The following is a 17673-nucleotide window of genomic DNA, read 5'->3' as shown; positions in this document are numbered from 1 at the left end:
GTGGCGCATGTGTGGTGTTCAGTCTAGTCGGCCTTCCTCGGCCGTCGCTTGCGGACCTCGGGCTTGTCGTCCGCCACGTCGCCGCCCGCCGCCGGCGCCGCCTCCGACGACGACGACTGCAGCACAAAAAAAAATACAAATTACTTTATTTGTAGAAAACCAATACACTATTATAGGTGATTGGAGCCTCCTTTTAAGCGTAGCGCCTGTATCAGGTGACACCGCTCTTCCCGAGAAAACACATTGTAGGTACTAAAAATAAGTAAACAAACAAACAAAAGTAACTTACATACTATAGGTAACAAAATACAACACATTATAATTAATGAATAAGAAAAATACAGCAATAGGCTCGCCTACATTGAACTTATAGCTGGCGAGGAATGGGTATTTGCTTTAAAAATTGTACAATTTTTGCAGTCTGTCAGCAATTAACATGGTGTACATGTACTTTATGCTTAGTTTGGATCAACAGAGTATAACAATTGTGTACAATCTTTACCCACTGATGTTTCCTAAGTGTTAACTAATTTAAACTTGTACAAGTCTTGCACAATAAAGTTATTTAGTACAATACAATAAAAATATACTTTATTGCACCAAAATAAAAGGAAATAATTACAAAAGACTCTTGGCTAGGTATATGGCAAATGGGTTATTTAACATTACACTTTAATATTTTTAGTTTCAGTTAATAATTAATAATTTAAATATAAATTAAGAAACTAAAAATGTTATCAATAATATATCTTAGTTGTTCATTCTATAGGTAGAAGATAAATTACAAAATTGACACAGGCGTGAATACCTTCAGAGATATAAGCGTGTCGATATGTTATGTTGTGTTGATGAGTTGGGCAGAAACTAACAGAGGGCAGCAGTAACTGTCAGTACTATTCAGAGGCGGAGGACAGGAGTCCTACAGCTTTGAAATAGACTACTCTGGGCGCCATCCCATTCGCGTCAAACAGAATACTGACGGAAGGCAAGAGGGAAACCACTGCCTTATTTTTCCCCAAAAAAATAGCATGGAGAATGATACACTGACAATGACAAGAGCGTGGCTCTTAAATTAGCGGTGTTATGTTATGAATACAAAACTACTCACATCGCTAGCAGAATTCTTCTCGGCATCGCTGTCTTTCTCGTTGTCGTCGACTATGTCATCGTTGATTAGTTCCTGCTCGTCGTCCACCCCCTTACCGTCGAGGTCGCGATGTCGCGCCTCGGCCGCCGACACTAGCACCTTGTCGGAGCGGCGCGGCGGGTATAACAGATCTATAATGCATACCAGCAGCTGTGGACAGACATAACGAGTGCGTAAGTGGTTGTAACGAAAATGAAGACCCAGAAATGGAGATTGACAGGCCACTGAACGAGCAATCATCCGTCCATTTCCTTTTCGGCGGATAAGAAAATAACAGGTAAAATAAGAGGTAAAAGTAAAATTAGGAGGTGTCTGCAGGAATCAGGGCCAATATAAATCCTTTTTATTATTTATGTCTTTTTGTTACTTTTTTTTAAGTAATGTAACTTTGTTTATGTGGGGTCCAATATGGAAATAAATGATTTCTTTCTTTTTTTCTTTACATGCTCAGACAGTAAAACGAGGTTATTGTGTGATGTGTCTAAGGTGTGGTATATTAACTCACCAGTCCGAGTAACGCGCCTATCAAGATGGTACCGATGGCGAATATAAGGTAGGAGCCCCACGTCGGTAGACCGTACTGCTCCATTAGCATCGTGTGGACACTCTGAAAATTAACATAAAACATATTAGTTATCAAATAAATAAAATAAAAATAGCCTTTATTCACCGACATTATGACATAGTTATATTTTATTAATGAATTCTCTCTTCTTCTTCAAGTGCCTCTCCAACAAGTGGAGGTTGGCCATCAGCTCTGAAAATGTATCCTTATCTCCCGCGAGGCGGAACAGTTCGACCGCACTCGCGATCCTGGTCCACTCCCTGATATTACGCAACCAGGACTTCCTCCTCCGGCCCACTCTTCTTTTTCCTGCGACTTTGCCCATCATTATGAGTTGCAGCAGCTGGTAACTTTCGTGTCTTAGCACATGCCTTTATAATAATAATTATTAATTAATTCTCTATATTTTACTGTCCTAGGACATAGGCCTCCTCCTTATTACGCCACACCTGTCTGGCGGGCTGTCTAGGATGTCTTTAGTCCATTTTTTTATTCTAGACCTCATCATGTGTCCTGTCCAACGCCATTCGAGTCTCCTTACTGTTTTCGTCACATCTGCGACTTTGAAGAGAAGTGACCCTCCTAAGGCCGAGATTTCCGAACACAATAACAATGCGGTTTGGATTCTAAAAGGACATTCGTTCGACATATTTGAATGATATTTAGCGTTAAGGAGTAGTAGGTACTCCTCGCTAATATATTGCGACGTTGACGGCGGGTTGAAATAAAATTCCGTTATAACGATCACACACTAAAAGTTTATTGCACACGATACAAGACACGGCACAATAGGCAAAAGCACAGAAGGAAAGTAAGAGAACAATTAGAAGAGTAAAGCACAGAAGTATAGACAAACATAAAGTGTTACGAGCGTAAGCGCGAGTGTTCTACGTAGCATACAAAGCGTCATGCACATTCGACAGCGGTGTAGCATAGACTGGTTCGCTGCAGCGGCCGGCGCGCGCGCGCCGCGCTCCATGTGGAAGGAGGCGGTACGCGGCGCGCGGGCGGCGCGCAACCTGCCCAACTAGTTTAGCGCGCGGCGCGTAAATATCTACTAACAAAACTCGGTACGCTTGTCCCTTTGTAAATTGATTTTGTACATAGCCAAATTATTATTTTAACATTTACTTTATAATTTTGATATTTTACCATAATAGTTTAATTATATAAAACTAGGTATATTTTATTCTTACTATTTGTACATTGTAAAATATATATGTACATATGTTTATTTTAACAATTCTAATATATTAATTTATATAAACAAATATAAAATGCAAGGACACATGCTGTATAATAGAATTCCAGTTATTCCAGACAAAGGACAGATTTGGAATTCCATACCTTTCATGTGGGATTGTGAAACCGCCACATCACCCCCCTCCAGAGACCTTCCTAAGGGCGATAATAGTCGGGGAATCTTACCCTACGGCCTGATCGAGTCCTGATAATGTTTTCTTCGGTGTTGGAGGGTTGTGTGTCAGTGTGTGTGTATGAATGTGTGTGAGGTATGTATGGTGTATCTGTCTCGGTATCAGTGGTACGCAGTATATAGGCCGGTTTAATACGGTCTATGGATACCGTCACCTTATTACCTTTGACCATAATTTTTAAAACTTTTGATCCTCGCTCGACAACCTCGTGAGGTCCTGAGTAAGCAGGCTTCAGTGATCCGCCTACAGTGTCATCCCGCAGGAAGACATGGGAAGCTGTAGACAAGTCTTTAAACACAAATGTTGACCGATTGTTGTCGTGTCGTGAACCTGGTGTAGGCTTCAACTCCCTGACGAATTGACGTAGGCGAGACAGGTAGTCGGTCACATCTATGGTGTCCATGGGCTGTGAGCTGAAAAATTCTCCGGGGAGACGAAGAGGCTCGCCGTAGAGCAACTCCGCTGATGAGGCCTTCAAGTCTTCCTTGAAGGAACTGCGAATGCCTAACAGGACCAAAGGGAGCGTCTCAACCCAACTCTCGCTAGCGTGGCAAACTATAGCAGCCTTCAGTTGCCTGTGGAACCTCTCGACGAGGCCGTTGCAGGCCGGGTGATACGCTGTAGTTCGCCTGTGCTGAAAGCCTACCATTTGTGACAGGTATTTGAACAGGGAAGACTCAAATTGACGCCCGCGATCCGACACGATGTCTGTGGGACAGCCGAAGCGTGAAATCCACCCACTCAATAAGGCCTTAGCCACTGTCTCGGCTGTCATGTCAGCCAATGGTATCGCCTCAGGCCATCGTGTAAAACGATCGACGGCGGTGAGACAATAGCGATATCCTTGGGATAATGGCAAGGGACCGACCAAGTCAATATGGATGAAGGAGAATCGCGCCTGAGGTAATTTGAAATTGCCGAGCTTTGAGTGGACGTATCTATTGATCTTAGAACGCTGGCATGCCAGACAGGTACGTACCCACTCACGACAGTCCTTCCTAACGCCAGGCCATACGTACCGTTCGGCGACAAGTCTGGCAGTAGCATTTGAGCCGGGGTGGCTCAGGGTATGCAGACTCTCGAAGACCTGACGCCTAAACTCCTTCGTGACGAAAGGTCGTGGTACGCGTTCCTGCACGTCACAATATAACTCCACGTGAGTACCTGGCAGCTTTAATTTTTGCAAATGTAAGGAGGAACAATTGCTCTCCAGTAGTTCCTTCAGCTCGCAGTCCTCCCGCTGTGATATCGCAAGATTCTCCAGGTTAATGGGTTGCGTTATCTCGTCGACGCGAGACAGGGTGTCGGCAACCACGTTATCCTTACCCGAAATGTGCCTAATATCGGTGGTGAACTGCGAGATCAGGTCAAAATGACGAAACTGTCTAGGTGAGCAATTGTCCTTCCTTGTGTGGAAGCTGAAGGTGAGAGGCTTGTGGTCCGTATAGATCACGAAGTCTCTCGCCTCAAGCATGTGGCGGAAATATTTCACGCTCTCATAAATAGCGAGCAACTCACGGTCGTAAGCTGAATATTTCTGCTGGGAGGGGCCAAGCTTGCGCGAAAAGAATGCCAAGGGCTGCCAATCCTTACCTCTCAACTGCTGCAAAACGGCTCCGATACCTTTATCCGAAGCATCGGTGACCAGTGCAAGCTTGGAGTCACACTCAGGGTGAGCTAGCATGGCAGCCTGACTTAGGCCATCCTTACAAGCCTGGAAGGCTTCATGCTCACATGAGGTGAAATTGACTGGTTGTGATCCTTTGACCGACCCGGTCAGCAGCTCGTTGAGGGGCGCCTGGTGTTTAGCAGCATCTGGGATGAACCTGCGATAAAAATTCACCATTCCCAGGAACCTGCGTAACTCCCGTACGGTTTTCGGGGTAGGGAAGTCCTGGATAGCGGCAACCTTCGTTGTTAAGGGCTTAGTTCCTTCCGCAGAAATAGTATAACCCAGAAAAGTTACAGTGGGAACGCCAAATACACATTTCGCCGTATTGATCACCATGCCGTACTCCTGCAGCCTGGTGAAGACCTGTCGCAGGTGCTGCTCGTGCGTCTCCTGGTCTCTAGAAAATATTAAAAAATCATCCAAGTAAGCGTAGGTAAAGTCCAGTCCCCGGAGCATCTCATCCACGAAGCGCTGGAACGTCTGTCCGGCATTACGAAGTCCGAACGTCATGAACGGGAATTCGTAAAGGCCGAACGGTGTCGTGATGGCGGTCTTCTGGATGTCATTCGGATTCACGGGGATCTGGTTGTACGCCTTGACCAAGTCGATCGTGGAGAACACGGTGCAACCTGCGAGGCTGTGGGAGAAGTCGTGAATGTGGCGAATTGGGTACTTATCTGGCACCGTCCTGGCGTTCAGCATGCGATAGTCACCGCAAGGACGCCACCCATTGTCCTTTTTAGGGGCCAGGTGTAGTGGGGACGACCACGGTGACTCAGATGGTCGGCAGGTACCATTTTGTAACATCGCCTCAAACTCAGCCTTCGCAATCTTCAGCTTGTCAGGAGCCAACCTGCGAGGGGTACAAGATACCGGGGGACCAGGTGTAGTGCGTATGTGGTGTTGTGTACTGTGAGTGGGTGTGCGTTGTATGCCAGATGGGCGAGTGATGTCGGGGAACTTAGCAAGTATGTTGTGGTATGTAGTGTTTCCCGATATGACCTTCACTGAAGAAACATTATCAGAAAACTTCGCAAGCAAAGCCGGGGTCGCGACAGTAGTATTGCTATCGATTAACCGTTGGTTGCGAACATCCACAATAAGATTATAATGCGATAAAAAGTCCACTCCTATTATCGCCTTAGTTACATCGGCCACAATAAATCGCCAAGCGAAGTCGCGGCGCAAGCCTATATTCAGTACTAAATGTGCATATCCGTACGTATGTATAGTTGTTCCGTTTGCCGCACATAGTTCATAAGTCGTTTTATGACGACGTTCCTTCAACGCGGAACGTGGGAATACGCACAAATCACTGCCAGTGTCCACCAAAAACTGCATTTTTGTCCGTTGGTCCGTTACGAACAGGCGACCGGTACCTGGGCAATCGTCAGCCGCCATTATCGACTGCCTCGGTCGTTTCCCGCGTAGTCACACGGTTTCACGCACCTGTGCGCCTTCGGCCCGTACTTGCTGTGATAGAAGCAGACTGGATGCTTCCTGTAGTTGGACTGCGACCGGGTTGATGACGAACGCCTGCGATTCCGGCTCCGGCTACTGGATCTATCACTGGGACGCGATAAACGGTCTACCTTCGTCTGTAAAGAACAAACGAGACGCGTAAGCTCCACTATCTGGCCGCTCATCGAGGCGGACGAGTCATCCGATGTACTGGCTCGCGATGTTGATGCTACTTGCGGGGTAGGTTGCACGACGTCGATGATAGTGTCCGCTAATTCGGCTACCTCGTCCAACGGCTTCTTTACCTGCGACGCTATAATCGACTGCACGCTGGTGGGGAGCCGACTAGCCCAGATGGTCCGCATGAATCCCTCGGGAACTTCTGGTCCGGCAAGCTGTTTCAGATGTCGCAGGAACTGGGAAGGTTTTCTATCTCCTAACTCCTCGCGGGTCAACAGCTGCATGACCTTCTTCTCCCGGGATGCCGAAAGACGCTTAATTAATTCCGTCTTAAGACGGGTATACTTGTTGCTCATATCTGGATCAGCCACTATGTCCTCGACCTCTGCAGCATATAACGGGTCGAGACTACCTAACGTGTAGTGGAATTTGGTCGACTCCGTGGTGATATTTGCCAGCACGAACTGGCTCTCTAGCTGCGCAAACCATAAGCTAGGTTTTTGTGGGTAGAAGAGCGGTACGCGCACTCCGACGCGGTTAACTTCGCCCGACGTCCGCTGCTCACACTCAAAAAATCTGCCATCAGCGCTGCCTCCTGCAGCGTCGTTATCTGCACTCCTCCTCGGTTCACTCATGGCGTGAATGTTCGGTGGTCACCAATTTAGCGTTAAGGAGTAGTAGGTACTCCTCGCTAATATATTGCGACGTTGACGGCGGGTTGAAATAAAATTCCGTTATAACGATCACACACTAAAAGTTTATTGCACACGATACAAGACACGGCACAATAGGCAAAAGCACAGAAGGAAAGTAAGAGAACAATTAGAAGAGTAAAGCACAGAAGTATAGACAAACATAAAGTGTTACGAGCGTAAGCGCGAGTGTTCTACGTAGCATACAAAGCGTCATGCACATTCGACAGCGGTGTAGCATAGACTGGTTCGCTGCAGCGGCCGGCGCGCGCGCGCCGCGCTCCATGTGGAAGGAGGCGGTACGCGGCGCGCGGGCGGCGCGCAACCTGCCCAACTAGTTTAGCGCGCGGCGCGTAAATATCTACTAACAAAACTCGGTACGCTTGTCCCTTTGTAAATTGATTTTGTACATAGCCAAATTATTATTTTAACATTTACTTTATAATTTTGATATTTTACCATAATAGTTTAATTATATAAAACTAGGTATATTTTATTCTTACTATTTGTACATTGTAAAATATATATGTACATATGTTTATTTTAACAATTCTAATATATTAATTTATATAAACAAATATAAAATGCAAGGACACATGCTGTATAATAGAATTCCAGTTATTCCAGACAAAGGACAGATTTGGAATTCCATACCTTTCATGTGGGATTGTGAAACCGCCACAGATATATTATTAGTCGAGTGGTAGCAGAGTCGTGTAAGTAGGCTTTGATCTTAATAACCACATTCTGTCTTCTCTTTCTGTGTGCGTCTCTCTCTAGTTAACATGCCCTCCGAAGCATAGTTCATCTTACTTTCTGACAAACAAGTGATCAGCCTGCAATGTCCCAACCAAACTAGGGATCACAGAGGGATTTTTGAGATTCAGTTTTTGCGATTGGAACCCAGGACTTCTAGATTGTGAGCCCAACGCGCATCCACTCACCCTGAGCACCTGGCTGAGCTTGAAGAACTCAGCGACGAGGGTCATCTGCAGGCTGTGCGGCGCTTTCCACGCCGGCACCGGCTCCGTCTGCTGCCAGCGCTTCTGCTGCACGAAGCCCAGCATCGAGTCCACGTCGCGAGGACCCTTGTACTGCCGGAACTCGCCGTCAATCACGCTGTGGACAGGAAAAAATATATATTATTGAGATAACATGTTGGAGACTGAATTGAATTTACGATCCTGATCATGAAATCAAAACAACGGCTTAACATGCCTTATGAAGCATGGAACAATCCGACTCTTTTTGTTAATCTGGTGATTGAGCCTGCAATAACAGCCTCCATGGTCTAGTGGTTAGAGCGTTAGGCTCACGATCTGGAGGTCCGGGTTCGATTCCCGATGGGGACATTGTCGAAATCACTTTGTGAGACTGTCCTTTGTTTGGTAAGGACTTTTCAGGCTTGAATCACCTGATTGTCCGAAAAAGTAAGATGATTCCGTGCTTCGGAGGGCACGTTAAGCCGTTGGTCCCGGCTATTAGCCGTAAAAACACCTCCACCAACCCGCATTGGAGCAGCGTGGTGGAGTATGCTCCATACCCCCTCCGGTTGATTGAGGGGAGGCCTGTGCCCAGCAGTGGGACGTATATAGGCTGTTTATGTATGTATGTATGCAGCCTGCAATGTCGTAGGCAAACAAAGGACAGTTTCACAAAATGATTTAGCTAATGTCTCCATCGGGAATCGTACCCAGACCTCCAGTTCAGCCTGACGCTCTAATCACAGAGGCTGTGTGTCATGGAGGCAGCTAGGGATCACGAGCGTAATTTATGTAGTACATTGCCAGATTAACAAGCGCACTCGAATTATTATTATTATTAACTCAGGCAGGCAGTTTTCACTGATAAGTGCCTGTATTCAACTATTCAGTTGTGTTTTCCTTTCTCTGTTTTATGGTAATTGTCCAATTTGTTTTTGAAGGTGTTGATGCTAGAAGCGGAGACCACGTCCTGCGGCAGCCCGTTCCACGCTGTTACTACTCTGTTAGTCAGGAAATGCTTATGGGGGTTGTTTGAAATTCTTTTACAGAGTAATTAATCAAGAAATGAAGTGAATTGCACTCACTGGAAGATAGTAGGCAGCGCTGTCACGACGAACCGTCCACTCAGGCCGGGCGATTTGGTGACGTCTACTTCAGCGGCTCGCATCGCCAGCGACTTGCGAGCCGCCTGTGTGGACAGGTCCCGCCACACTGGCGCGAGGGCATTACACGCTGGGCACCACGGGGCGTAGCTGGGGGCAAATTTATTTATTTTATTTTCATTAAGTTTTTCCTTAATCTACAATCTTTGTATAATTGACTGGTACCCTCGAGATGGGAAACGTTGACGAGGAAGGCAAAACAAAAGATGGGAAGACGACCTCCCAAAAAGCTGGAGAAGAGCGGCCAAAGATCGCCACATTTGGAAAAGCCTAGATTTGGAGAGGCCTATGTCCTAGGACAGCCTGACAAGGAGGGTGTTGATATCGACTAATTATTAGATTTAAGTTAATAGTAAGAGAAAACATTGTAAGTCAGAGAATAAAGGATATTTTTATTTTATTTTAATCTACAATAACCAATCTGTGTGCCTTCAGACAAAGGCCTCCCCCATTTCTCTCCATTCTTTTTTGTTAACTTATAGCTGGGGGCAAATATTGATGGTTAAATAAAAAATCGGACAAGTCAAATCTTCAAGTTAGCATACCAGACCCTGTGAAAATGGGATATCGCTAGAAACAAACAAAATTACTTGCAATATCCAATAGTACATACAAATTAAAATTCAAAAATATCTTTATTCAGTATGTAACACAGTTGTACCTACTTTGAATTATCAATTTTTACATAATGTTTGTTCATTATATCGTAAGTGGATGAGGCCATCCGCCTAAAACTACTGCAGCTTCTGACAATCTGCATAGATGAGCACAGGGCCATAGATATTTTAAACAAAATACAACCTGGGGCAGGATACATCAGGTGCATCGGGCCTTATGATTGGGGAGCTTGCAGTAAGGTTGGCAATTGCTAGTGTAAAAAACTGGACAAGGTGGTTAAGTAACTAGACCCTGTGAAAACTGAATATTATGATGATGAACTTACAGCTACATTTACAAAATTACACTCTAGGTACTTGTTTTTTCTTAGGCAGAGGTGTAGTAGTATAGAATAAGAAAACAGATTGTTTATAATATATTATATTATGCTATCTGTTGTTATGTTTTATATTAAAGTGGCTTTTGTCAATAAATAACTTAGGTATAGGTACATAGTGAACTCATTGATAGAATGACATCACCTCATCTTGCAAGCAAAGCATGCATGAATTGTTTCTTTATCAGAACTATTGTTCATTTTTTATCAGCAATTTGGAATGGTTATTTCTATTTACATTGCTAAATAGGCTATTAGACTGGTATTTGCTTATTGCTTTTTTCATGTAAAGATTTTATGAAGTTTCTCTAACAGAAATTGGACCCAATAGGTAGAATATGCGTAAAATTGCCATATAATTAAGTAATAATATAAGCTTCATAGATAAGATTAATTAACTTGATTTAATGGAAATGGAACTGATTTAATGGAGAATGAATTATTAATGGAACAAGCTTGAGTTACATAATTTTAGCTCCATTCATAATACATTGTATCATTTATGGAAGAGTGACTACTCCTACTCGAGCGCGAATTGTGCATGACACAATCTTACATGACTAATTTGTGTTTGTAGTTCAAAAATATGTACCTTTCACCATTGTGACTAGTTCACTGCAAGGTAAATTAATTAGAAGTTCAAACGATCGTATTTAGAGTTCATTATTACATATCCTGCAAAAAAACCGTTCACAATAGCAGCTCGTTCGTTTCAAAACGGTGCCTGGGACCCTACTTTGGCCTTGGCAAAAGTTAATGAACTTTACCTAGCAGTAAGCAGAGGTGTTTTCACCACGACTTTTTACCAAGAAATAACATAGCTCTACATTGAAAGGTGATAATTTCAATGCACAAATGACCCAAATTCTATAATTATTATGATCAGACTCAGATTTAGCTACAAATACTAATTTGACACGTTTTTAAACTGCCGAAGCCGGCGACTTGCAAAATACTCACAATTCCACCATCCACTCCCCATCGAGGATTTGTTTCCAATTATCTTCATCTAGCTCAACGTTTGCACTAACTAATCTACTAAAACTACATGATATAATAGTGAAAATAATGAAAAATTGTAAAAATTTTGGAATTCGGTACGCGCACGCCATGTCTGATTTTGAATTGATGTTGCCATTTTTCGAAAACACAAACTACTTATTTTGTAAATAGCTGCATGATTATATGGTATATTTCCTTAGATAACTTAAACAGTGTTTTTAAAAATAAAATATCGGAAGATAACTGATATGTACTTTGCACTTTCTTTTTATTTTATATTCAACTCAATAATAATCCAATAAAGTTGTTTGTGAGATTGACAGTCTTTTAATGGTAACATTCGTTCACGTTGGTTTTTAAAATTCATAATAGATAGCGTTAGTATCGTTTGTTTACCTTTGTTGAGTGGTTTTGTTTGTTGTTTATTGTTTCCATGTTATGACAGCTAGATGTCGCTACATGTTTTCTAACTTTTTGAATTACAAAAAATCTAAGAATATTGAGTACCTAGTATTTTGAGTATGTGTGAAGAAAGATCGTGTCAACCGTATTCTAATTCTCTTTACTTACATAAAACCTAGAGCCCTATAGCCATAGAGCGTTATTTAAAACATCCTGAATTTGAATGCAGTAGGTAGGTATACCCTATTCTCCCGACTCTACAATTTATTACAGTTTCATTAATCTGTTTTGTTAAGGTGTTTCGTATCGAACTACCTACCTATTTTTATGGTACCGTAAAACGGGGTAAATTGGTCCAATCTTCACTTTCAATTGGAATTTTGACCTACTTCCGTAAGTCATACCTAGGCTATGCAACTCTGATAAATAGCTTTAGCAAAAAATTTAGGTTCGTTCAAAAATACAAAAAGTATTGACCTATCAAAAATTGTATGGCAGTAACAGACCGGTTTAGAAAAGCAGATTTTTATTCCAATTTACCCCGCCATTCCTATTTACCCCGTTTTACGGTAGCTTACGTATTGCCGAAAATCCGAAATCTCGAAGTATTTTTCTACTGTCCGTCATTCTCGGTGCCGGCCAAGCCATTTGTGGCAAATCTATAATAAGTCACAAAGAGAAAATTTCAATCGAAATTTTGACTCAGTCGGGACTTGAACCCGCAGTTCCTGTTAAGCCGCGACTAGCGATTTTTTCGATGTAAATTTTCCCTTTGTAAGTTTCCCTAAACCCAGGTAAGTGGTAATAAAAACAAAAATCATTTACAATAGTCAGTCAGTATAATAATCGGATGTACCTAGTGCACGCACAAACACAAAAACACCTAGTGGAAACACCTTTAGCCTACCTTCCACAGACCAAGTAGAGATGCTATGCATCAGATGGAAATGTTCCATAGTAAAAAAATAGCTCTGGAAACTGCACTTATAGAATTAATTTATTCGGTGCAACTTTCTAAAAATAATAATTCTGGCCACACACACACATTTTTTATATCACAACTCTTTTATGTATATAGTAAGTGTATCAAATCAAATCAAATCAAATATACTTTATTGCACAGAACTAAATTTCAACAAGCAGAATACAGTACATACAGCATAACACATGAATACAGTACCTAGTACAGTACATATATCTACAAAATAGTAAACTAATTTATTTATAAAAAATCTAAAAACAATGCTAATTAAAAAGAGTTTTTTTTGACGTGACTTGTTGTAGATTTGTTGTAACTACTAGACCGGACAAATGGGGAGCGCTGAAGGCTCTCACTGGATAGAAAATTTAAGACAACAGGCCTGAGGGTGCCCAGTTGGGCGCGAACCTCGGCTCAGGGCGTCGTCTGAGAGGAAGAATATTTGAAAGAATTACTCGACCCTAGTGGGTCGATAGCGATATACAAAGAAGCACCAAAATACTTAGTACATTTGGAATAAGTAGTTGACATGTACTCGTCGGGGCTCGAACCCAGATCGATGTGCGCCGAAGCCCGCGGTCGGGAAGCCCCACACTACCGGTGCGGTGTCGCGTCTCACATTGAACATTGTTTCCAACTTACTTTATTGTGGTTACAAATAAACATTTTTACGAGAACATTTATTTGTATTTTGTGTTTTGTTGTTTGTTTTTGTACTTTTTTTTTTCTCTTCCTCTCTTCCCTTCAACGTTGCTGTGCCCTACAGGGTCCATGTTTTAGTTCCTATGCCTATGTAACACCCCATTGTACTACATGGAATGCAATAAATAATTGAGAATTGAATTGATGTGGCATTTCGCTATTGTTCTAGTTAAAATAATAAATCGTTTTATTTAAGTATTTATATTTACCATAATTAGGCAACGGCCTACGTTGCTTGGTACTTGTTAGTTACAAAAAAGATTACAAATTATGTCATTAGTAATAATATCACACCACATTTAGATTAAATTGTCTTAAGGGGCCTCTACGTGTTGGCTTCGGCCCCACGCACGCCTTCCAAAAGTCCGGGACTCCATAGTCCCGAGATATGGAAACAACACACATAATAATAAAAAAGATTTTCACGAGAACAGTCGCTACCCAGGAACGTTTCCAGTTCCTGGGTAGCGACTGTTCTCGTGAACTTCGTTCGCGGACGGACAATGTGCTGAAGGCTCCTTTCTCAAGGTCTGGATACTACAAAGATTCCTTTACCGTAAAGTCCACGCACTTGTGGAATGATTTGCCTGCTGATATCAGGCATTCGAAGTCATTAGCTATATTCAAAACTAAACTTCACCATTTTTTCTTGGCTAAATCATCGTCCTGTAACTAACATTTTATTTTTACTTACTTATATGTATCATTGTATGTATATATCTATAGTATGTGTATAATATATATATTTAGTATATAAGATTGTGTATGTATATATAAAATGTGTCTATTGTTTTATTTTACGTATTTGCGCGCTACACTGCAGCTGTACAAATGTACCATATCCTTTGCCGAAGGTTGTCTGGAAGAGATCGCTCTTAGCGATAAGGCCGCCTTTGCCCACCTTAGAATAAGTTTATCCTGTAAATGTTTTGTGTATTTGTGTGCAATAAAGTGTTTTTATTATTATTATTAAAGATTTGTCTAATACGAGTTTCAGTCGAAATGGTTTTTACTGTAATGGCTCAATATAAAACTGTAAAAACTAAATATTTATTTTTATTCTGTGTTAAATTAAACATAAACATTAAGATCAGCATTTTTGCCATTTTCAGGGTTCATTTTACCTAACATAACAGGTTTTCTGAGTAGGTACTTGTGGCTCTGCCCACCCCAATGGGGATTATGGGCGTCTATGCAAGAAATACAACATAACATTAGATCAGTAGTCAGAGGTAGCGTCCGTAGCAAGATGATCTAAGTACTCACACCTCACCGAGCTTCTGTTAGACCAAGGTGATAGGTGGTGAGTCGTATCGCCGTCTGTAATGCTCGACCATTACAGTGTTAGTCGAAACTACACTTAAGATAAATTAATAGGTAACTCATTGGTGCAAGTCCCGTACTGGGGTTCGAACCACGAAATAGAGGAAAGAAGTTGGAAGAGCCAAGTCAGCAAACATTTCGTAAGTAATTCAACTTTGCACTCTTCTTGTCTGCAAACTTTACGACGCACGGAGCTCCGCGATAGTATATAAAAGGTCGTCTTGTGTAATATAACCTGCAGGGCACAAAAACAAATATCCACTATCATGCAAGGAGGTCTCTCCTCATCACAGGAAAGCTAAAAACCTTAGTATGATCGGTTATTTATAAAAAAACAAATACTTTTGTATGCAGTATCTTACGAAAAGTAATGAGAAAATTGCAGCCTAACACATAAAATAAACATTGCCAGTAAAGTGGTTATGGAATTTGTGAAGCAGTAGAGCTATCGTAGTTATCTGTTTGCAGGAGTAGTAAAAGAGAGTGGGGTCGAACTGGCGATAGCTTTCATACAAAATGCGCGTTAGGGCCTTTCCAAACTCTTTCTTCTATTCCGTGGTTCGAACCGGCGCGGGCGTTCCTCGTTTGAGACGCAAGCCAGTGAACCATAAGTCCACAGTGACAATAAAATAAATATATTATAATAATAGACATTCGGATCCCGACTGGTTGTCAAACATCAATATAACTGGCGAGCTTTACCCGGTCTATGATCCGTCACTTCTTGTTCGCTGTAGGGCTGGCAGAGAAATATTTCTTGCCATTTGCTTTTTTTATGACGTGACTTATTGTAGATTTGCCGCAGATGGCATTAACTACTTGGCCGGAAATCCAGAGCAAACCAATGTTCTTCTTCGTCGAATCGATCGACGACCGCGCCGGCGGTCATACTAGGTCTTTTGATTCTTTCAAATACCTACCTATATTTTGAATTCTTTCTATCAGACGATGTCTTTACCCCGAAGCTTGCACCCAACTGGGCACTTTCAGGTCTGTTGTCTTAAATATTATGCTAGGTGAGAGTCCTCAGCGCCTCTCTCTTGTCCGGCTAAGAGGCGTAAAAAAAGTCCTTCCTACTCTCTCTGGAGTAGTCTACAGCCTCCTCTAAACTAAACGGAGGCTTATACTCCACTACGCTGCTCCATTGCGGGCTTGTGGACATCGTTTCGACGTAATAAAGATTACAGCAATTCGCACCGTCAATATACGTTGAGTTAAAAATTAATACACGATGAACAGAATAAAGTATTGTTATTTACTTTTTTTAACGTACTTAGTTATAAATTAGATAATATGAAACTTGATGAGCGGGAAAAACAAATAAACTGCCATCATAGAGTTTCGTTGTCGCTTGTTCAAAGTCGTTTCAAAGTGTAATAAAATGCAACCCCGCAGTCGTCAACCCTATGCGTGCTCCAGATATACGATTCAATCGCCAATAGCGTCGCGCTGTCTATGAATTTTATTTTTTTAATTTCCAATCGAATGGAAGCCCATTTTTTTCTTCTTTTTTCAAATAAATGTCATTGTTTGTGTTTGTGGACGAATATTTTGATGTTTAAGATAAAGGCGCGTGGAATTTGGAAGCATAAAGTAAAGCTTTTTTGATGAATCAGCATTTTTATGTGTGATACATTTTGGTCTGTTTGCCCTACTGGGATTTTTGATATTCTGAAGATAATTCACGTATTTTTTGCTCTTGTTTGAATGACGTATTTTTATCGTTATAATGTAGAACAAAACTTCTCTGTTAGACTGGGAGAACAGAAAACAAGAGTGCGATCAGCTTCCCAGACATGTCGAAAACTGAGAGGGATTCTTTCTAAGATGTTGAAATATTATATGGGTAATAGACTGATGAAGATGAAGACCATATCCAACTTAGTTCTTCGTATCAAAAGTCACTATGTAGAATTAAGTAGGTACGTTATTTTATAATATTTCTCCACGTGTGGTTCATCTATAAATAAGTGTATTTCAGCTGGTAACACAATTATATCTAATCTCCGATCAGAATGCAATTAATAAAGGAATTTAATCGTAATTTTTGTTGAAAAACGTCAAACATAAAGCCAGCTTGTCAACCTGTCTTCCCGGCGACACTATTTCAAATATCGAACTGTCAAACCCAACAGAAATGCGACACACTTGTCAAATTGATATTTTTTTTTAATCGAGAGCCTTTGCTTATTGACACGACTGTGGCACTTCCATGTTTTATTTTGTGTTATGGCAATGAGTTTTTATTTAAATGCTTCTCTTTGGTTTTAAGAATATAAAGACGATCAGCGACCACCAAACTACGAAGATCCAGGTCCGATTTCCGATTGGGTGAATTTAGAAATCGAACGTTTCTGAGCTGTTTTTTGTATGGGTGTTTCTTCACCAAACTACACACTAGTGGAGTATGTTCCACAGGTCTCAAAAAGATAAATTTGGCACACATAAACTTTTATGGGCACATTATTGTTTTTTTTGGGCGGAAGGCAAGGGGGAAACCACTGCCCTATTTTTCCCTAAAAGTAGCGTGGAGAGTGCTACACCGTCAAGAGCGTGGTGGCTCTTAAATTAGTGATATGATGATTGATTTTTAAATGAATTGCTTCAATGTGGAGTTCATAGACATTCTGTATTCCTTTTGATATATGAAGGAACTTCAAAGATGTACTCAGATAACCAGTCCCTACCGAAGGTTTGTAGGCTATCTATATTTGTAAATAGGTATAACAAGTACCTATATTATAGGTCTTTTTTGTACCTTTTTATTTATTTTGGTGCAATAAAATATATTTGTATAGGTATATAATTATAAAATGTTAATTTCATGTCTATACTCAACTATAGACAATCTATAACAATATTGTAACGTGTGGTAAGTACAGTCATGAGCAATATCATGTACCCACTTTAGAACCCTGTCGCACTATCATATTTGACATTTAATGAGACTTACGGTTTCATTTGTCAAAATA

The 17673-nt window shown here is 41.5% G+C and overlaps 1 protein-coding gene across 1 annotated transcript; it reads right to left on the bottom strand.

Moving 5' to 3' along the window:
* LOC126378173 (thioredoxin-related transmembrane protein 1-like) lies at positions 1 to 11406 on the bottom strand. Its single transcript, XM_050026373.1, has 6 exons — positions 11254 to 11406; positions 9222 to 9389; positions 8098 to 8272; positions 1653 to 1754; positions 1109 to 1297; positions 1 to 116 (listed from the first exon to the last, which is right to left on the bottom strand). Exons 1-6 carry the CDS (start codon positions 11403 to 11405, stop codon positions 24 to 26), a joined length of 879 nt encoding a protein of 292 aa, XP_049882330.1. The 5' UTR covers position 11406; the 3' UTR covers positions 1 to 23.
* Between the last annotated feature and the right edge of the window lie 6267 nt (positions 11407 to 17673).

This window comes from Pectinophora gossypiella, chromosome 25 (assembly GCF_024362695.1).
Source record: "Pectinophora gossypiella chromosome 25, ilPecGoss1.1, whole genome shotgun sequence".
NCBI lineage: Eukaryota > Metazoa > Arthropoda > Insecta > Lepidoptera > Gelechiidae > Pectinophora > Pectinophora gossypiella.
This window is presented reverse-complemented; position numbering and strand designations above follow the sequence as displayed.

Excerpts from the sequence above, each read along its gene's own strand:
- LOC126378173 (XM_050026373.1), bottom strand. The coding sequence starts at position 11,405 with ATGGCGTGCGCGTACCGAATTCCAAAATTTTTACAATTTTTCATTATT. Across the intron at positions 1,755-8,097 it reads AGCTCAGCCAGGTGCTCAGG|AGTGTCCACACGATGCTAAT; the intron begins GTGAGTGGATGC and ends GTTAATTTTCAG. Across the intron at positions 117-1,108 it reads AGAAGAATTCTGCTAGCGAT|TCGTCGTCGTCGGAGGCGGC; the intron begins GTGAGTAGTTTT and ends TTTGTGCTGCAG.